General features: G+C 54.3%; 1 protein-coding gene across 2 annotated transcripts in view; it reads left to right on the forward strand.

Moving 5' to 3' along the window:
* MARK4 (microtubule affinity regulating kinase 4) overlaps window positions 1-21,313 on the forward strand; it is a 29,933-nt gene continuing 8,620 nt past the window's right edge. For both annotated transcript variants that reach the window (XM_043438033.1, XM_043438031.1), the window contains exons 1-13: window positions 1-371; window positions 5,078-5,278; window positions 7,533-7,586; window positions 7,684-7,732; window positions 8,456-8,521; window positions 8,603-8,673; window positions 9,799-9,855; window positions 12,453-12,689; window positions 16,021-16,140; window positions 16,587-16,686; window positions 18,029-18,138; window positions 18,246-18,405; window positions 20,876-21,093. In XM_043438033.1, coding sequence (XP_043293968.1) covers window positions 321-371; window positions 5,078-5,278; window positions 7,533-7,586; window positions 7,684-7,732; window positions 8,456-8,521; window positions 8,603-8,673; window positions 9,799-9,855; window positions 12,453-12,689; window positions 16,021-16,140; window positions 16,587-16,686; window positions 18,029-18,138; window positions 18,246-18,405; window positions 20,876-21,093 — 1,494 coding nt within the window. In that variant the 5' untranslated portion in view covers window positions 1-320. The remainder of the gene's footprint in view (window positions 372-5,077; window positions 5,279-7,532; window positions 7,587-7,683; window positions 7,733-8,455; window positions 8,522-8,602; window positions 8,674-9,798; window positions 9,856-12,452; window positions 12,690-16,020; window positions 16,141-16,586; window positions 16,687-18,028; window positions 18,139-18,245; window positions 18,406-20,875; window positions 21,094-21,313) is intronic.

Here is a 21,313-nt window from a genome sequence, read left to right on the forward strand (position 1 = left end):
CCTTCCTCCCCGGCCCCTCCGCCGCCTCCCTCCGCCGCCGCCCGGGCCGGCTCCGCGCCCCCTCCCCGGCCCCCGCCCTCCCGCCTGCCCGTCGCCCCCATGGCGCCCCGGGCCCCCGCCGTTCGGGGCCACTAGGACCCTCGGCATCCCTTTCCCTCCCCCGCCCTGCCCCCTCTTCCACGGCGCGAACCCGGGTGTCCGCGGCGCCCAGCTTTTGAGCTCGCGTCCCCAGGCCGGCGGGGGGGGGAGGGGACGACAGGGGACGCCGGGACCCCCGCCCCCCCCGACCCGGCCGCCCAGTCTCCCGGGACTCGGAGAAGATGTCTTCGCGGACGGCGCTGGCCCCGGGCAACGATCGGAACTCGGACACGGTGAGTGGGGCCCGGCCCCTTGGGGAGCCCCGGCTGGGTCTGGCCGCCGAACCCCTCGTCCTGCTGTGCCCCTGGCCACACAAGCCCCTACCTTCGTTTTCCCAGCCCGGCCCGCCACCCCCCGACCCCCGCCCGGACTTCCAGGCCTCTCGACCCTCCCCCACTCACTCCTTAGCCCAGCCCGACCCCTGGGGGCGCCCCCCTCGCGGGACCCCTCTCTTGTCCCTCTGCAGACCGCTTCCGCTCGGGTCTCTTCTCTCCAGGAAGCCCCCTCCCCTGCGTTGCAGGAGCCCCTCCCTTCTCCGGCGTGTTCTTAAGCCCCTTCCCCTCCAGGCCGCCCGCATCCGACAGCTGGCCCCCTCCCGGATTTGCCAGGCTCCTGACCCCAAGGCCCAGCCCGGGCCCCCGCTCCCCAACCCAGGAAGGCCTGGCCCGGTGCTGCCTCTGCCCCTGGCTTTCCCCGACAGGATCTGGGTGCCGGGCTCCCCATGATCCCCTCCTCTCATCCACAGCTTTCCGGCCCTCCAGAATCCTCCTGGCTCCTGTGGGCACCCCCTCACAGGAAGCCAGTTCCACCTCTCCTGGGCCGAGGGCCCTTTCTAGCTTGTTCAAGGTCTCTCCACTTCCAAGGCCTGGTCCCCATCTTCTAAGCAGCCCTGTCTCTGGATCCTCAGCACCTCCCATCCCCACAGATCCCCCCGGACCCTCGCTGGTCTCTTCCTCTCCCAGGAAACCTTGGCCTCCAACTTCCAGGCACCCCCAGCTCAGTCTCGGATTTCTAGGCCCTGAACCAGTCTGACTCCAGGCCTCATCCTTCCTGTATCAACTCCTCTGCTTCAGGCAAGCCCCCTCCTCAAGCCCCCAACCCTGTGACCCCCCTCCTCACAGGATACTACCTCACCCCTTAGGCTCCAGGCCCCCATCCCTTCCGCTGCCCCCAGAGCCTCCCTCTTCCTTGCCAGGGGGTCTGGCCTCCTAGGGAAGCCCCCTCCTCAGCGTCAGAGCCCTTCCTCAGCTCACAAGGACTGGTCCCAGATCTTTCTTCCAGAAGACTTCTGGGCTTGAAGCTCTGGCCTTGCCCTGCTCTAAGCCCTCTTCTCTTGGGGTCTGTCCTCTGGGAGCCTTCTCCCCAGGTTCCTAGGCCCCTGACCTCCCACCAGGCTCAGCCTTTGTTCCTTGGATCCACTGCTTGCCTGGGAAGCCCCTTCCCCAGGATTTCAGGCCCCTGGACCTTTCTCTGGTTCCAGGGACTGCGCCTAGAAACCCTCTTCTTTAACTTCTAGGAGTTTTCTCAAGACCCAGGCCCCTGGCTCAGGTATCCTTGGCTGCTGACTTCCGCTGTCCCATGGCTTGGACCCTTCCCTCTATTCCCAGGTCCCCCTGCCCCTACACCACAGCCCAGAACAACCCCAGGGAGATTCCCCCAATTCCTTATTTCCCTGATTTCTGATTACTCTCAGCGCTTCTAAAGACTCTCCCACCAAACAATGCCAGACTTTTCCCCAGCTGGGTTCTTCATTGCTTTCCCCCCAGGGCGTTCTGCCAGCTCCCTGCCAATCCCCAGCCACCCTCACCCTAGGTGCCCACCAGAGAGTTTTGTCTCTGTCCCTTCGCCTCGCAGGACCCTGCCTCAGAAAACTGTCCCTCATCACCATCACCACTGCTGCCACCGGCCATCATGCTCCCGGCCAGACTCTGATTTGGAGTCTCCAGTGAGAACCACCACTCCCCCAGTCACCCCAGGCTGTGACAGGGAGCCCACAGGCCTGGCTCTGCCAGCCGCTTTGCCCTGTGACCTCAGATAGCTGGTTCTCGCCTCCTGAGCCTGTTTCCTGCCCTGCAAAATGGGGGTGATCACTTGAATTCCTCAGAGGATTAGTCGAGATGATAGGGGCAAAGCCTGGCACACAGGACGCGCTCCACACGTGTTCACAGCTATTGTGACTGTGGGTGCGAGTCAGACGGCGGTGGACCCTCAGTGCAGGCCTGTCATGGGTTGCTGTGCGGGCTTGCAGGCACATTCCCTGCATGGAGCCTCAGTTTCCTCACCTCTAAATGGGATTGATGGTAGCACCTCCCTGTTAGGGATGTAAAAGGAGCCGAAGAGAGATTGTGAGTAAGATGCATAGGGCCAGGCCTATTGTAGCTGCTATTATTGTTGTTGTTGTTATGACTTTGGTTATCCAGAAGTTCACATCTAGTTTCTGTCCCGCCCTAGCTGTGTGACCTCGGGCAAGTGACCTCACCTCTCTGAACCTCAGTTTGCTCATCCGGCAAACAGGGCTCATAACAAGCACTTCCTTCTCTTGTTCAGATGTGTGGGGAAATTCGGGGATGGTTAATTCTCCCCTCTCCTCCCAACTCTAGTCTGTAAGACCTGCTTGTCGGTCCTGGCAGAGGGTCACCTCTCTCCTTGTGGAATCCGAGGTCATACCCCCCTCCTTTGCCACCTGGACGTGACGCCGCCTGCCATGACGAGAGCCATGTGGGGTCATGCCCAAGTTCCAGGCCCCCTACCATCCAGCCTCTGGAGGTTCCCTAGCAACAGGCCCAGTGTTGGGGCGCCAGCCGGTCGGGAGGGAGCCGGGCCAGCTGCTGGAGCTGGCCAATTTTAGCTCCCGCCCCCAGCCCCTGGGGGCTTTATCACCCACTGCCCCAGCGGTCCCTTGCAGGGGTCCCTCAGCCACGCTGCCTTCAGTGGGATGCCAGCCCAGCCCCAATTGGCTCCCCTGGTGCCACCTAATGGGGATTCTTCTCCAAGCCTTTATCTGGGTGAGAATCAGAGCCGTTATCTGCCAGGATCTCCAGCTCCCTTCCCACCTTCCCCTGGGAGGAGGCCCAGGGTTGTGAGCAGCCCAGCGGGGGATGTGGGAAGGAGCTGGGGGCTCAGGAGTCTGCAGAGCCAGGTTCAAATCCTAGGCACTCTGCTCCTTCTGCCCTGTGACCTTGGGCAAGGTCCTGACCGTGCCTCAGCCCTGGGGTCCCCGTGTAGGGAGTGTGGATCATAACTGGGCCCCCCTCGGAGGCCAGGGTGGTGGCACGGTGGGCTGCAGGCGGGTGGCTAGGGCTCCAGCACTGCGGTTGTCTGCCCCTCACGGGAACATTACCTCCCTGTTTCTTATGAATGAACCGTGTGACCTTGACAAGGCAGCATCTCACCGCAAGCCTCAGTTTCTCCTCTGGAATGTGGGGGTGCTGGTGCCGCCCTCAGTGGGCTGCTGTGGGGGTTAAATGCAGATGAGGTGCATTAGGCCCAGGATTTGGCCCATAGTAAAGGCCACTTAATAAAAATGACAGGAGCGTGAGGCAGTGCAGTGTGGCCAAGGGGAAGACATCAACTCTGTGGTACACGGCCTGGGTTCAGGTCCCAGCTATGAACCTCAGTTGAAAGTGAAAGTGTTAGTCACTCAGTCATGCCCAACTCTTTGCGATCCCATGGACTATGTGTAGCTCTCCAGGCTCCTCTGTCGCAGAAATCTCCAGATAAGAATACTGGAATGGGTAGCCATTCCCTTCTCCAAGGGGTCTTTCCAACCAAGGGATTGAACTCAGGTCTTCTGCATTGCAGGCAGATTCTTTACCATCTGAGCCACCCGCGCAGCCCTGAGCCTCAGTTTCCCTACCTGTAAAATGGGGATGATGATACCTTAATGACCAGTGCTCATTAGATGTTGGTCCACATCACTGTTAAGTGGCCTGGCAGAGTCCCTGCAAGGAGCTGCCCTGGGCCCTCCTCTTTGTCGCATATCTAGCCTTCTCTCTTCCTCAGTTCCCCATCCTCCTGAGTCCCATCCCCCAGCCCTGGGAGGGGCTCAGGGACAGCACAGGATCTGAGCTGAGCTGTCTTGGCTGGGGCCTCTGTCTCCCGCACCCTGGGCCCCAGCTCTGAAAGGGAGTCACAGTCCCTGGGGCTCACAATGAGGGCAGGGCAGCCAGGAGCAGGCAGGTGACCTGCGTGGGGAGAAGCCCAGGAGGGACAGGACGGCAGGAACAGAACGTCAGGGACAGCTTGTGGCGTGGCGTGGGAGACCGCGGGTCCCAGTGTGGATGGAGCTGCGGTGTTTCACAGGGAGGTGGTGGCAGTGGGGGGCGATCGAGGAGGCAACAAAGTTTCCTACAGGAGGAAGGTTCAGGGTGTGACCTACAGTGTCAGGGTGGAATGAAAGACGGTTGGTTACAGTGTTTGGAGTAGAACTGGGGGCAGTAAGGATCAGAAGAAAACATTAGGAGCAGGAAACTGGGAGTGAAATGTTGATAGGTGGGTTTGCCATGGAATTGAGAGGCTGGGTGGGGACAGATAGATAATATGGAAAGTTGGGAGCAGTGACGGTTGGGGTAGAGGGTTGAGCTCAGACATGGGGGTTGAGGGCTGCAGCATTAGAATAAAGTATCTTGGAGCTGATGGAGGTCCCAGTAATTAGGAAAGGAAGTTGAGGCAGGGGTAGCCTGATCACAGGGAGGGGTAAAGAGGAAGACAGCTGATATCTGGGGTCCCGAGTGCCTAAGAGTTGGGGGGCCCCCAGCATCTTTGTTCTTGGAGACATCTTTTTGGAGAGAAGGATAGGGGAACCAAAGGCCTCTGTCTCCCGTGGGTTTGCAAAGGGCCTTGAGGGGGGGCAGTGGCCATGGCTGGAGTTAACCGCCCCAGCACACTGGCGGGTTGGACGGGCACTGCCTGCCACTCATCCTCCGTCTCCCCCACTCAGCATGGCACCCTGGGCAGCGGCCGCTCCTCGGACAAGGGCCCGTCGTGGTCCAGCCGCTCCCTGGGCGCCCGCTGCCGGAACTCCATCGCCTCCTGTCCCGAGGAGCAACCCCACGTGGGCAACTACCGCCTGCTGAGGACCATCGGGAAAGGCAACTTTGCCAAAGTCAAGCTGGCCCGCCACATCCTTACCGGTCGGGAGGTCAGTGAGGGGAGGGGCAGGGCTGGGGGCAGAATCCTGCAGCCCTGGTGCTTGGTGGGAGGAGGTCAGGCTTGGCCCTCACTTGGCTTTGTGAGCGTAGGTAAATCTCACTCTCAGAACATCTCAGATTTTTGTTCTAGAACAACCCAAGTAGGAGAAGAGAGCTAGTTTCAGGCATCCCTGGAATTGTGGGATTGTCTCAGTCAGATCACAGGCAAGCCACGTGCAGGGTCCCTTTGAAGTCACGTGGCTTTTGTGCCTAAACCGAGGCCGTGCGTGCATGCTAAGTCACTTCAGTCGTGTCCGCCTCTTTGTGACCCCGTGAACTGTAACCCACCAGGCTCCTCTCTCCATGGGATTCTGCAGGCAAGAATATTGGAGTGGGTTGCCATGTCCTCCTCCAGGGAATCTTCCCCACCCAGGGATCAAACCCATGTCTCTTATATCGCTTGCATTGGCAGGCGGGGTTCTCTGCCCCTACTGTCATCTGGGAAGCCCCTACACCTAGGCCACCTCCCTGTTTTAATGGTGGACTTTGGTTCAATGGAATCTTGTAGTGATCTTGATTGAGAATGCAAGAGGTTTGTTCATGTTTACGCACCCTCCCCACCCGGCCTTCTAAGGTGGGCGTGTGTGTGTGTATATATGCACACACTGGGTGTGGCAGCAGTGTTGCAGAAATGGAGGGGAGTCTCTAACTCACCCTCAGTGGGGGAGAAAAACAGATAGTGGGTGTGTTTATGAGCCCTCTCACCTCTTTCAGTTTTAGAGAAGGCGACAGGAAGCAGTCTTTCCTGCTCTCACGCTGTCTATGCCACACTCACCAAAGATACCAGGCCCCAGTGGTTTTATGGGCAGATTGTACCGAACATTCCAGTTTTGTGCCAGTTACTTCCAGAGACTAGAGCGTTTCCGCTGCCGAGTTTATGTGCTTGTTCAACAGTGACAGTGAAACCAGGCGAGACGTAAAACTGTAGGCCAGTCTTACGTGTGAATATAGAGAGAGAAACCTTCGACAAAATATTAGCAAATAGACTCTGACATATCAATTAAAGAAAGCTGTGTGGTGACAAAGCTGGGTTTATCTGAGGAATGCACAGTTCTTTTCAAATTGACAATTTATTCATGTACTTTGCCACATTCACAGATTCAAGGACAGAAACCATATGATCATCTCAATACTGGCATAAAAAGTGCCTGTCGAGATTAAAAACCCATTTGTGAAAATATAAAGGAAGCTTAGGAACCCTCTTCCCCCACAAAAAGTGCATTATTCCCCTCACGTGAGTTTTGAACATGACTCCAGGGGTTTCTTAGGGAACAGAACCTCCCAGGGGAAGAGTTCTGTAATCCAGTGGATCTGGGGTGACTGAAGGTAACCCCAAAACTCTTTGAGAAAACTGAAGACCTAAGCTGGATTAAGACTTTTGAAGTGCTGTACCCTAATGTGTAATTCAAAATAAAAACTTAGCTAAACAGCAAGATAAGTATAAAGAGGCTTCAATAACATTTTGATTTTTCCCCAGTGATGACTATCCCAAAGCTTTTTCAAAACTAGCTATAGATTTTAAGTGTGTAAAAGGTTGACTCTGTCAAGCTGCACAAGTTCAAACCCCAGCCCACAAACTTCCCAGCCATATAACCTTGGCCATGTTGTGGAACAGCTCTGTGCCTCAGTTTCCCCATTTGTGAAAATGAGGATAACCTCACAGGGTTGTTGGGAGGATTCAGAGAGTTCTCACTTAGGGGCTTTCCTGGTGGTCCAGTGGTTGACTCTGCTTCCAATGCAAAGGGTGCAGGTTGACTCCCTGGTTGGGGGACTAAGATCCCACATACCAGGTGGCCAAAAAGAAGAATTGTCATTTGTAAAGCGCAGAGCCCAGGGCCTGGCTTTTGTGACTACGTGGTGCATGTGAGCTCTGGTTATTATTTCTTGTTCCACCGTGTGAATGGTCTGAGATGCCCTCCCAAAGGGCCCCCCTCAGGGTCTCGGTCACCCTCACTCTGGACAGGCCCCTGGAGCAGCCCCAACCAGACCCCATGATGGAATAGGGGATATTTCCCTGGACATGGTGAGAACAGCATATGCAAAGGCCTTGAGGTTCCAATCCCCATCCACTAAGAATGGCCCGGGTTGAGGGCTGTTTCTGAAAGGGGACAAAGGAAGGACACACTAGGGTGTCTGGATGAGGGAACCTTTCCCAGCTCGAGGGCCTGTGATACCTTGACCTTTCCCCCTTTCTTCCATCTCCAGGTCGCCATCAAGATCATCGACAAAACCCAGCTGAACCCCAGCAGCCTGCAAAAGGTGAGACCCAGGGAGTGGGAGCAAGGCGGGGGAAAGGTTGGGGAGGGGGTTCTTGAAACACCCCATCCTCATCTTTCTCTTTTTTCCTTTCTTCCAGCTGTTCCGAGAAGTCCGTATCATGAAGGGCCTAAACCACCCCAACATCGGTGAGGAGAAGGGAGTGGGTTCAGTGGATATCAACCAGGGCACTTGGGAAAAGAGAATCAGGGGGAAGAGAGAACTGCCTGTTATAGTAGTTAGAAAGACCTGTTTTCTCATAGCAATATCCCTGCTTCCTGGCTGTGTGACCTTGGGTGAGTCACTCAACCTCTCGGAGCCTCAGTGTCCTCCTCTGGAGTGGGGGGTGATAAGAGGGCTTATTACTTCAAGGTCACTGTGAGGACTGGATAAGATAGTGCATGCAGAACACTTAGTTCGGAGCTAAGCTGTGGGAGCCGCTCTGATTATTGTCATCAGCAACATCCATTGTCATTGTCATCATTAGTCAGAGCCGAGAGAGTGAGGTCTTTACCAGTGAAGCCGGATATGGCCTGGCCTGAATGTGGCCGCAACATTTATTTATCCATTTGTTCATGTACTCAATGAGTATTCCCTGAGTGGCTGCCCATGTGCCAGACTCTGGGGCCCAGCAGTGAAGACAACAAGCACATGTCCCCAGTCTCACAGAGCTGACATTCTTGTGAGGAAGTGGAGATAGTGGTCAAGTGGGGTCAGGGAGTTTGGAAAAATCTTGCCATCAGTAGGGAGCCATTGACTATTCTTGAGTAAGGGGCATCGTGGTCAGCACATGCGCAGTTACCAAGTATGGGTGGAAGGTGAGGGGTCTCTTCTCGCCTAACCCCTCTACCACCACCCCCCGGCCATTGCAGTGAAGCTCTTCGAAGTGATTGAGACGGAGAAGACACTGTACCTGGTGATGGAATATGCAAGTGCTGGTGAGGCCTCTCCCCTCCCTGCCCTGCTCTCTGCGCCACCCCCCCGTCCCCCGCCTGACCCACTCGGCCTCTGCCCTGCAGGAGAAGTGTTTGACTACCTCGTGTCCCACGGCCGCATGAAGGAGAAGGAGGCTCGAGCCAAGTTCCGACAGGTCAGGGTCACGGCTGCGGGCGGGGCTGGGAGGGGCGCCCAGTCCCCAGGGACGAGGGTCTGATTGTGAGTCTGGGCTGTTGAAGGACCTGGGGGCGTGGCTTAAGTCGGGGTGGGGGTGAAGGTGGACAGTTAGGTGGCCATGGGCATGCAGAGACCCAGGTGTGAGGATATTCAGATGGAGGGGTGCAGCTGCCTAGCTGGGTGGGTGAGAGGACTAAGCATGGAGGTGCCCAGGTAGGCGAGTGTCCGGTGTGTGAGTGTGAAGGTGTGCCCAGTATATAGGAGTGTGCCTAAGAGGGCATGCAGGTACCAGGGTGCTGAGGTGTGTAAGTAAAAGAGTGTGGGTGTCCAGGTATATAGGTGTGTAGCTCTTTGGGTAAAAGTGCATATGGTAGCTGGGGTGTATGGGTGAGGGGACCCCAAGTGGGGGTATCTGAAGTTTGTGGTAAGAGGGCACAATATATATGGGTGCCCAGCTGCGTGGTTTCAGCTGTGTGGCAGTGAGGATGCTCGGGTGTGTAAGGAGGTGCACGGGAGCCCAAGGCTGGGCATGTAGGTTGATGGGCCAGAGAGTATACGGCACGAGGATGTCCAGGTGGATAAGAAGGAGTGTGGACGTCCAGGTGCGTGGCAGTGAGGATGCTCAGGTATGTAAGAGGGTTTGGCGGGTGAAGAGAGCAAGCATGTTGATCCGGGACTGTCCGGCTGTTGGACGCAGCTATACTGGTGCGCAGGGCTCAAGCCCTGGTGTGTTGGGGCTGCCTGTCTGACTTTGGGTGTATGATGTTCTCGCGTGTGTTTCTCGACATGAAAGTCAGGAGGGGCCAGTCCTGTTGCCTTGGTGCTGACGTCCCTGCCAGGAGGGTGTCCTGGTGTCTAGTACGGGACGTGCAGGTGTCCGGGTGGAGGCGGTGTGGGTGCAGCTCCCTCTTCATTTCCTGCCGTGACTGAGTGGGGAGTGGGCAGAGTTAGCGCTCGGTGGGGACCCAGCATCACGGCCTGTGCTTGGGGAGGCCTGGAGTCCAGAGCTCGGTCGCAGGTGGGTTCGTGGGGTCTCTGAGGGAGGCTGAGAGCTCTGGGGGCTACCAGTAACCAGGCTCCCCTCTTCTCCCCGCCCCTGCAGATCGTGTCGGCTGTGCACTACTGTCACCAGAAAAACATCGTGCACCGGGACCTGAAGGTGAGCCCCCAGCTCAGCCCACAGGCGCCTGCGTGTCCCCAGGCCCGCTGGGGCACCCCGTGCCCTCCACGTCTCCCTTCCTTCCCTCCTCGGGCCCCTCCCTCAGCGTCCAGAACCCCTTGACTTTTCCCCAGGCTTCTGTGGCAAAAAACAAGGCCAGCCGAAGCGGGGAGCAGGTGGGGGCGGGGACAGGAGGAGTGAACAAAGGGGAAAGAAGCAAAGTGTCCCCGAGCGGCCTCGGACAGCGACATGTGTCCCGGCAAGGTCGCTGGAGCGCAGCCAGTAAGGAACGTCACTCTCAGAGTCTCCGGAGACTTTAGAACATTCAGGAAGCCTCGAGAATTGAGATCTTAGAGCCCCAGAGTCCCACGGCCTCCAGGGTATCGGAGTCACAGGCATCTTTGAACTTGAGAGGGAGGGCGAGTGCCTGGCGGGGACGGGCGACTCAGCAGGGCCTCCCCTGCTCCGCCCCAGCACCGGGCTGAGCTGTGTCCCAGGGCCCCCGCTCCACACCTCCCCGCCGAGAGAACCTCCTTTCTCAGCAATGCTCGTCGCAGACCGGAGAAAGAAACGTGTGTCGGGTCCGAATCAGGTTGCCTGTTGTCATGATGGTGATTTCTTGAGCGCCCGCTGTGTCCCAGGCCCTGGGCTGAGTACTTAGAACTGCTTCTCACGGTTTCCACCGCAGAATCCTGGGTTTGTCTGAGTGGCTTCAGTTCCCAAGCCATTGTGGACAGGGACTTGGGTAAAGTGTAAAAAAATTAAAGGAAAAAGAGATGTATAAAGCACAAGCCCAAGGAACTTCCCTGGTGGTCCAGTGGTTAGAACTCCATGTTTCCACCGCAGGGAGCAGAGGTTCGATCCTTGGTCAGGGAACTAAGATCTCTGCATGCAACCCAGTGAGACCAAAAAAATAGAAGAAAAAATACAAGCCTCATTTTTAAGATGATTATTATTAGAGTAAAAAAAAAAAAAACAACAGAAAATTCTGTCAAACTGCTGTAGAAGTTTGGAAACACTGCCTCTGTGCTGCTGAAATCCCCACACAGCCCCCTGAGGCAGCTCCTCAGAGGCTGGAGTTTGCCCTGCAGGGGTGTGAGTGAGCCATTGTGAACCTGTGAGCCTGAAGGACGCGCGCCCCCTGGTGGAGGGTCCTGGAAGTGGCTAAAAGGGGACTCGGGGATCCGGTTAGTGCACCCAGGGGACCCACCAGGAGGAGCAACCCAGAAGTGAGGGTGGGGCTGAACTCTGGAGCCTCAGATGCCATGACGGGGAGTGTCACCCCTGAGCAAGATGGAGGTGCCCCTGGATTGAGGTTCGCTGTGTGTCTGTGTGGGTTCTGTCCCTTTGTTGGGTCAGAGGTGCTGAAGGGTGGTACCGAAATGTATCACCAGGAGGGAGGGGAACCAGGAGGAAGCCCCACACGCTGGGTTGGGGAAGGGCGGAGGTTGGCAGCGTTCTGAAGGGTAGGTTTTTTGTGCATCGTTGTGTAGTCAGCACACCAGAAGAAGAGGGATGCTGGAGGCTCCTTCCACACTCGGGCTATGGAAATGGCAGGCCTCTTCTGGGTTCCAGCTCTGCTACTTTCATGCTCTCAGGGAGGCATGAGGTAGCCCCACTGAGCCTCGGTTTCCTTGCCTATGAAATGGCAAATACACAAACACCTGCCACCAAAAATAGACAAAAACCTACACATAGCATATATTTATTGAGTGCTGACTCTGTCCCATGTGCTGTGATGAGCACTTTTCAGTGAACCCCAAAACCACCTGTGAGGCTGGTGCTATAATGACCTTCAGTTTGCACATCAGAAACCGAGGCACAAAGAGGGCTGGTAATCCACCCAAAGTCACACAACCAGTGAGTGGTAGAGCTGGGATTCAAAGCTAGGGTTCTTCTAGAACCTGTACTTTAGCCCCTCATTATGTAGCTACTTTTATAAAGGATAGTCTAAAAGCCCAGTGCATAGTAGGTGCATAATAAGTTTTGTATGCAATGATTTTCATTTTTATAAGTGTTGAGCAGCCCATCCTCCTTTTTTTTCTGCTGGATGAACTGAGACTCAGAGACAGGCAGGGGGTTTCTTGAGGACCTTCAGCCCTGCAGGCCACATGGGAGAATAAGAGCTAACATTATGTAGCACTTATTGTTATTTAGTCGCTCAGTCCTGTCTGACTCTTTGCGACCCCATGGACTGTGGCCCACCAGGCTCCTCTGTCCAGGGGATTTCCCAGCCAGGAATGCTGTAGCGGGGTGCCATTTCCTTCTCCAGGGGATTTTCCCGGACCAGGGATGGAACCCACGTCTCCTGCATTGGCAGGTGGATTCTTTACTGCTGAGCACCAGGGAAGCCCATTACATAGCGCTTACTGGGCACGAACTATTGTCTGAGGCCTTTTGCACGGATTAAGTCACTTAGTTCTCACACATCCCTGTGAGGTCCTGATTATCCCTATCATATGGATGAGGAAACTAGGTCCAGAGAAGTAAAGTCACTGCCCGAGCTCACACAGGAAGAAGGGACAAGGCCGCGGCCGCTGCAGACTGTCCGGCTCTGGTGCCGCGCACATCCGCCCTCTGCCCTCCTTGCTTGGCAGGCTGAGAACCTCCTGCTGGACGCCGAGGCCAACATCAAGATTGCCGACTTTGGCTTCAGCAACGAGTTCACGCTGGGCTCGAAGCTGGACACGTTCTGTGGGAGCCCCCCATACGCCGCCCCGGAGCTGTTCCAGGGCAAGAAGTACGACGGGCCGGAGGTGGACATCTGGAGCCTCGGCGTCATCCTGTACACGCTCGTCAGCGGCTCCCTGCCCTTCGACGGGCACAACCTCAAGGTGCTGGGCGGGGCTGGCCCAGGGGCTCTGACTCTCCTGGGGAGGGGGTCTCCGGCCTTCACAGCTTCCATCCCCCAGATCCCTCCTCTGCAGAGGCCTGGAGGGGTGGGGCCGAGTTCTCAAGGCAAGACGGGGGTCAGGCAGGACCGCGTCGGGGTTCAGGAGTGTGCTTGGCAGCTGGCAAGCTTGGATTCAAATCCTGCTCACTCACCCATCCACTCAGTATATAGTTATTGTTTACCATCCCTGAGTCGGGCTCTATTTTAAGTTTTGCAGACACAGGGTGAACAAAGGAGACATGCTGCTCCCTGGGTGATCCCTGAAAACAGGCTGAGTGGGAGAAGCCAGTCACAAAAGGCCCCCTGTGGTAGATTCCATGCCTGTGAAGTGTCCAGAACAGGCAAATCACAGAGACTGAGAGCAGATCAGTGGTTGCCTAAGACGAGGGAGGCGGGGGGAGTTGGATGACAGGGTTTCTCCTGGGGGTAATGAAAATGTTCTAAAACGGATTTGAGTGATGACTGCAACAGCTCAGTGAATGTACTGAAAAACCATTGAATGGTGCACTTAAAAAAAAAAATCCTTCTCATGCTGACATTCTTGCAACAGAGCCAGGCAGAAAATAAAATAATAAGCAAAATATATAGCACATTAGATGCTGGCCAGTTCTATGGAAGGGGGTGGGAAGTGTGGGGTGAGTTGTAGTGTTGGGTTGTTTCTTTTTTTTTTCCTCCCTTTGAATTTTTTATTCTGAAACATGCTGATCAACAGAGAAGTTGTCAGACTAGAACAGAGGACAGTGGTCCTTTTCGGGAGATGCGCTGATCGCCAGCCCGTGGCCACGTGTGCTGCATGTTATGTGTCTGCGTACGCTCGTGCTGTCCCTGCCATCGCAGTTCCCGATGGAACACATGGGAGTCCGTTGTAGACACCACGTCCCTTCCCCCTCTGAAGGTTGCGTACAGCCGGGATCTCCTGAGATGGGGCATTTTCCGTCCACGATCACGCTCAGGAAATCCAGCGCTGATGCAGTCCCCAGCTCTAACCCACGGCCCGTGCTCAGGTTTCATCAGTCATCCCAAGAATATCCTCAGCAGCTACTTTTTTCTCCTGCCCCAGTGTCCCCTCGGGTGCCCTCACTGCATTCGGTTGTCCTGTCTCTTTAGTCTCCTTTCATCTGGAACAGCTCCTCAGCGGTTCTTTGTCTTCCGCGGCCGGCAGTGATGAGTTCAGGCCAGTCATCTTACAGAAAGAGCCTCCCTCGGTCTGGGCTGCCCTGTTTCCTCCTGATTGGATCCAGGTGGTGCATTTCGGGTGGGAATTCCAAAACTCGGGCAGGAATGCTCAGGCCTGCTCAAAGTGGCTGTGAGGAGCAGTCAGGGGATCGGGGAAGTCATTGCCAAGAACAGGCCAGCAGAGCCCTGAGTGATGAGTCGGAGGGGCCCCTTGTCGCCATGGCGTCAGCCAATCAGCCAACCCCTTCGAGCCTCAGTCTCCCCCTCTGTTCAGTGAGGACCCTAAAGCACCAGCCTCATAGCAGCGGAGTGAGGACTTGATGAGATCAGATAACAATCTTTCTGAGCCCCAAGTGTGAAATCAGGAGATCTTCCCAAAGGGCCAGGCCAGCATCTCACCTGCCCCAGGCTCTTGTCACTTCCTGCTGTCCTGGTTTCCCCACCAGGCTCCCCAGGCCTTGCTGGGTGAAGGAAACATGTGGCTGGGAGCCATGTCTGCTCTGTCATTTCCTTGCTAAGTGACCTTGTACAAGTCTCTTTCTGAACCTCTCCTTGTGGGGACACTTACAGCCAGACTGGGTGTGTGAGGCCCTTCACCAGGACTTGGCATCAGGCCAGAGTGTCACCCCTGGGAGCTGCCCTGGTGGAGGGGTCAGTGCCCCTTTGATTACTTCGCAGCATCACACGACAGAGGCAGTGTGGAGTGGTGGTCACACAGCACAGGCTCCAGGGCCCGACGGCCTGGCTTTGAACCTTTGCCCTGCCACTTTCTGGCTGCACAAACCCAGAGCAAGTGACTTAACCTCTCTGGGCCTCAGTCTCCTCTTCTGGAAAATGGGCGTCATGACCCTGCTCCATAGCATCCTTGTGAGCATAGATGTCATACGTGTGAAGCGCTTAGAACGCAGCTGGCTCATGATGAGGGCTCTGAAAGTGATACTTATCACTATGAAATATTCACGACCTTCCGGGCTGTGATAATGTGCAGTGTAGGAGGCTTCCCAGGCCCAGGCCTCATCCCGCCCTGTTAGGAGAAGGCACCCTGAGGGAACTCCCAGCCCAGGCCCTGGCACAGAGCTCCACCCAGAGACACCCCTTCCTCCCTTCACCTCCCACTCTATTTTCTCTCTCTCCCAGTTCTTTGTTCAGGATGGTAGGTGCTCCCCCCGGTCTGCCATGCCATGGAGCATGGAATTTTTTTTTTTTTTTTGTAGCCTTGGCAGGGCCCTTCCTAAAAAGCCCTAAAAAAAAAAGTCAGCATGTAAATCAGAGTTCCTTCTTGGAGACTGCCAGGGCCTCATAGCTTTTTGGAAAGACAGGTGCAGGGGACAGGCAGGATGCCCCTCTCTCGTCCCCTTTTGTAGACCTAGTCTCTCCTTTTGTTTTTATTTCTGACTGTGCCAGGTCTTGGTTGTGGCACACGGGCTTCTCTTACTGCAGAGCAGACTCTACACAGCGCGGGCTCAGCTGTGGCAGCACGCAGGCTTTCTAGTCACGAAAACAAGTGGGCTTAGTTGCCCCGTGGCATATGGGATCTTAGTTTCCCAGACCAGGGATTAAACCTGCTTCTCCTGCATTGGAAAGCAGCTTCTTACCTGGAGAAGTTCCCTAAACCTAGTATTTAAAAAGCACTTGCTCTGGGCCTGACTCGTGCTAGGCATTCACTTCTCTAAACTCACTCCTACCCTGGCCTGGAAAGTGAGCGCTGTGGTCCCTGTTTATAGATATGAAAACTAAGGCCCCAGAGGCCAACTACTGGCCCACCTCCCCTCTTACCTGGCTCATAGAACTCACCCACTCTGTAAGATTTCCTCAGAGTGAAAAGTTATATTGCTTTTTTTTAAAAAAAAAAAAAACACCTATTTGAAAACTGCTGCATCTGTAACAGTGTTCCCATTTTACAGATGGGAACCGAGATCGAGAGAAAGTGGTGGGGTTTTTCCCACCACCTCAGGGCTAGGAGTTAGAGGCCCTGTCACTTCTGTCGGGCGATTGAGAAAGAGGAAGAGAAAGTGTGTGTGTGTGTGTGTGTGTGTGTGTGTGTGATGGTTGGGGAGGTGGGGTGGACCCCTCCCCCAGTAACCCCATCCTCCCAGGAGCTGCGGGAGCGAGTCCTCAGAGGAAAGTACCGGGTCCCTTTCTACATGTCAACAGACTGTGAGAGCATCCTGCGGAGATTTTTGGTGCTGAACCCAGCTAAACGCTGTACTCTCGAGGTGCGCTCAGCCCACGGTCCCACACCCCTCCCACTGAAGCCCTGTTGCCTGACGCGGTTCCTCTCCTATGTCTAATCCGCCCCTGGAAGGTGATGGGAGCCCAGGAAAAGGCTCCTAGACTCATCCTGATGCCACCGCCCCCCCCAACAGCCTCGCCCACTCCCCGACATGCCAGTAATTAGCTAATGAGCTCCTAGGATGATTACAGGGTGCTGGGGGCCCAGATGATGCGGAGGAGGAAGGGTGGCTTCGGCAGGCTCCAGATGGGGGCTGGGGGTTGGGAGAAGAGGTGCTAGCTCTCAGGATGGCCTCGATTCTGGGGTGTTGGGCCTTGGAGGTGGGGGGCAAGGCAGGGCAGGAGCCCCATTTGGGAGCTATGTTTATATCCCAGTGTCTTCTGACATCTCTCTCTTTCCCCTTCTGTGTCCTGCTTCCGAATCCTGCAGCAAATCATGAAAGACAAATGGATCAACATCGGCTATGAGGGTGAGGAGCTGAAGCCATACACAGAACCCGAGGAGGACTTCGGGGACACCAAGCGAATCGGTGAGGGTCAGGGGAAGCAGGGCCGGGGGCTGCGGAGCCCAGAGCGGACACTTCCCAGCACCTACCCCTTTGGTTAGTCCGTCAGCGAACCTTGAAAGGCACCTGGGGAGAGCAGAGAAGCCTGGGCTCTGGTCCCTGCCCTGCTACTTTCTAGCTGTGTGACCCTGGGCCAGTGGCTTCCCTTCTCTGTGCTTCTGTTTCCTTGTCTATAAAATGAGATCATCATAGAATCTGTCCTGTAAGTTTGTTATGAATGTTAAATGAATGAATTTATATAAAGCACTTACATTAGGCATGTAACAAGTGCTTTGTGTCATAGTAGGCATGTAATAAGTACTGTTGTGTTAGCTTTGACTGTTAACACACAAGAACTCACAGGTGACTTCCAGGAGAGTTTGGACAAAGCCATCAGTAATCTGCATGCTTGAGAAAAACTCCCACCTTGGCACTTGCCTCACTCACCACCCCTTCAGTCCCAATCCCTTCAGCCCAGAGCCCTCGAACACTTGACCCTAAAGCATTAGCCCTGGAAGAGCCCCTTAGGAACCATCTAGTAAACTCTCACCCTGCAGCTGATGAAATTGAAGCCACCATCAGATCTGGCTGTGTTAATCAGGACTTCACAGTTGCAAGTAACAGAAAACCCAAGCCATTCTGGCTTCAACCAGAAAATAATAATTGGTTGATCCATATGAAATCACCATTTTCATAGCTCAGAAAATAACAGTATGAGCAGTTTCATGTGGTTTAACCTAATAGTGATGTTATTTCATTCACATAACTGAAAAGGCCATGATATACCCGCCTTCAGGCACAGCTGGATCCAGGTGCTCAGAGACAGTTGTTAGGAATCTTCTCAGTGGTGACTTTTTTCCCAGGCAGCTCTCCCTGCAGGAGCAAACTGACAACAGCATATCCCAGTGGTCCGGACACCTCAGCAGGAGGAGAAGCCACGTTCCTAATGTTCCAATGGAAGCTGTAGGGTGGGACCCATTGGCTACCCCTGAAGCAGTCAGTTTGACCTTGGGGATGGACCGCTCTTTTATTGGCCAGAAGTGGGTCATATGCCCACCCTGAGCCAATCAGTGTGGCCTTGGGGATGGAACACTCTGATTGGCCAGACCTGAGTAATATGCCTGCCCCTGGGGTTTGGAGCAGGCAGGAGTCAGCTGGGGGATCTGAGCAGGGAAGAAATATTCTTCCAAGGAAAACCAGGGTGCTGCTGGCAGAGGGGAAATGATTACTGGACAGACCAAAGTGCAGGCATTACTGTGTGACGCAGAAAAGAGTGAAAGGGAAGGGTCTGGGGAGACTGAACCTCCTCTCCATCCCCCTCTCCCAGAGGTGATGGTGGGTATGGGCTACACGCGGGAAGAAATCAAAGAGGCCTTGACCAGCCAGAAGTACAACGAAGTGACCGCCACCTACCTCCTGCTGGGCAGGAAGACTGAGGTCAGAAGGCGTCAGGGACATTCGGGATGCGCGATACCTGGGGTGGAGGGAGACCTCTGGGACAGAGGGGAAGGGGCTGAGGTTCCTCGTCTGTCATCTTCCTGCAGGAGGGTGGGGACCGGGGTGCCCCGGGGCTGGCCCTGGCACGGGTGCGGGCGCCCAGCGACACCACCAATGGAACAAGCTCCAGCAAAGGCACGAGCCACAGCAAAGGGCAGCGGGGCTCCTCCTCCACCTACCACCGCCAGCGCAGGCACAGCGACTTCTGTGAGTATCGCCCCAGCACGTGCACATCCCTGCCTGGCCCCAAGGCCCCGACCTGCATGATGTCAGAGTGCTCTGGCTGGCAAGCAGCAGAAACCAGCTCGAGCCAACTGCAACCAAGGGAGAAACGTCTTATAAAGGTGCAGGGACATTGCATGGAATGTGGAGGCAGCCAGGCTCAGGAAGGGATTAGACAATGGAAAAGCAGCCAACCCTAGAACAGACACTCTGTGTCTTGCTTCTTTGTTCACCTGGTTCTTCCTTTCTTTTCTTCATATCCTGCCTTACCTTTTCCCCAGTCTCTTAACTTCTTACAACTCAGTTTTAGAGGCCAGCTCAATAGTAGCTGAAATCTCTTTGATCCACTTGATATCAGGGTCCAGTCGGGATTAATCCACTTGACTGGGACACAGGAGGACACATTGTACAATAAGGCTGCTGAAAGCCTGCCCTCTTGTCTCTCTTCCACACTTACTAGTGGGAAGGGGCTGGGGAGACACCTGCTTGCATCCTACATTCTTCAACTAACAGATATCTCATCTCCTGCAGAAAATAGACCCACGACCACTGCCACCATAAATGAGACATGGGAACTTGCAAGAGATCTCTACCTACACTCTCATCTTAATCATCTTCACTATATTTTTTAACAGCTTTATTGAGAAATAATTAACATACTGTGCAGTTCACCCATTTAAAATATACAATTAAGTGGCATTAGTGTGTTCACAGATTTGTGCATCCTTCGCCACAGCCAACTTAGAACATGGTCAGTACCCTGGAAGGAGACTCTCCAGCCCTTAGCCATCGACTTCAAATCTCCGATCCACCCCAGCCCCCCACCCCTGACAACTACTAATCTGCTGTCTCTATAGATTTCCCTATTCTGGACCTTTCTTATAATTAGAATCATACAATCTGTGGCCTTTTGTGGCTGCCTTCTTTCACTTAGCATGTTTTCAAGATTCATCCATATCATAGCATGTATCAGTACTCCACTTTTTTATTGCCAAATAATATTCCATCACATGGATATACGATATTTTGTTTATGCATCATCAGTGGAGGGTCATTTGGGTTTTCACCTTTGGCTGTTGTGAGTAATTTTCTGTGTGGGTCTTTGTTTTCGTTTCTCTTGGGTGTGTACGTAAGGGTGGAATCGCTGGGTCGTATGGTAACTCTATGTTTAATAGTTAAATAACTGCCAAGGCGATTTCCAACTTTCCATTATTTTTGCATCCCTACTTCTCTTACTCTGTTTCTTACTTCTCATCCCTGTTCCTTACTCTGGGACAGGCACTAGTACAGGAAGAGGGAAGTCAGGGAAGCTTAGTTTTGAGCAGGAAGTATCCTGAATGGTCAAGCCATTCCTCTTCGCTGGGTCTCCTTTTCCCCCCCTATACAATAGCGAGATTGGCCCAGAAAGACCCTGAGAAGCTTGTGATTCCAACAACCTGTGATTAGAACATGATAACCTTTAAAAATAATCCACATGGAGACCTTCTGGGTTCCAGGGTCTGGGGGATGAAAGATGGTTGATGGGTGTCCTGTGTCTGTCACTGTAGAGCTTGTTATGGTCCTGGGACTTTTGAGCATTAAGTTTTCTGAATTTTAACACACAGAAGTTCTGACTCTGTGAAGTTCTAGAACACCCTCAACCCCTGGGTTCTAAAACCATAAATTTCCAAGATGTTTAAAGGGACTAAATTTGTTTTGTTTTTGAAATTAATAGTCACATCCTTCAAAACTCGATAGTGCAGAAAGCACAGACAGTAAAAACATCTTTGTCCTACATTCTTCTCCCAGCCCCTAGCCCCGTTTGGAAACAGCCACTGTTACCAGTTTTATATGAACTCTTTTGGAGAAGTTTTATTCATATATAAATATATAAAGAGACAGACGTGAAAAGAAGGAGAAAGATATGAAAATGCATAAAGATGTATAAATACAATGTTAATATATTAATATACCGTAAAGATATTCTCCTGTTTTAATAGAAGTGATAGTCTTTGGGCAACATTCATTATAAACAAGTACAGATAAATAGATATAGATAGGTATATACTTTGTCCTCTTTTTAACACATGATAGCCCACTGTAGACCTCATACCTAGCCTTGCCCTTTCTACCTCACAGTCTATCTTGAAGATCTTTCTGTATGTGAACATTTTTTCTAGTTGCATAGTATTCCATTGGGTGGCAATAGACTTGTATAATTATTCCCATATTAAGGGGTGTTCAGGCTGTTCCCAATCTTTTGGTCTGAAAAAAAAGAAAAAAGAAGTAGGATTTAGTGAATAACCTGCACATGTGTTGTGTCATTTATGTGGCGCCTCTGAGTCCGTGACTACATGTCACTTAGACGTTGTCAGAACGGCCCGTACGAGGAATCCTGAGGTTCTAAGGATCACCCAGCGTAGATTGTTGCTTTTTCTGCTGACGCCAGCGCAACACTGTCCCCTCCCTCTACCAGGTGGCCCATCCCCTGCACCCCTGCACCCCAAGCGCAGCCCAACCAGCACGGGGGAGGCGGAACTGAAGGAGGAGCGCCTGCCAGGCCGGAAGGCGAGCTGCAGTGCTGCGGGGAGTGGGAGCCGCGGGCTGCCCCCCTCCAGCCCCATGGTCAGCAGCGCCCACAACCCCAACAAGGCAGAGATCCCAGAGCGGCGGAAGGACAGCACGAGCACCCCTGTGAGTTGGGGGGTGCTGGGGGGATGGCAGCCGGGCCGCCCCCCGCCTGTGGCCCAGCCCGTCAGTGTCAGCTGGGTCACATTTCTCGCACTCCGTCATTTCCCACCCCTCCTGGTCCCCAGACCACCGCACAGGGTTCTGTTACCTCCTTTCGGTCATTCACTCAACACACATGTATTGAGGACGCTCTCTGCCTGAGCTTGTACTCGATTCTGGTGTA

The sequence above is a fragment of the Cervus canadensis genome, chromosome 18 (genome assembly GCF_019320065.1).
Source record: "Cervus canadensis isolate Bull #8, Minnesota chromosome 18, ASM1932006v1, whole genome shotgun sequence".
Taxonomy (NCBI): Eukaryota; Metazoa; Chordata; class Mammalia; order Artiodactyla; family Cervidae; genus Cervus; species Cervus canadensis.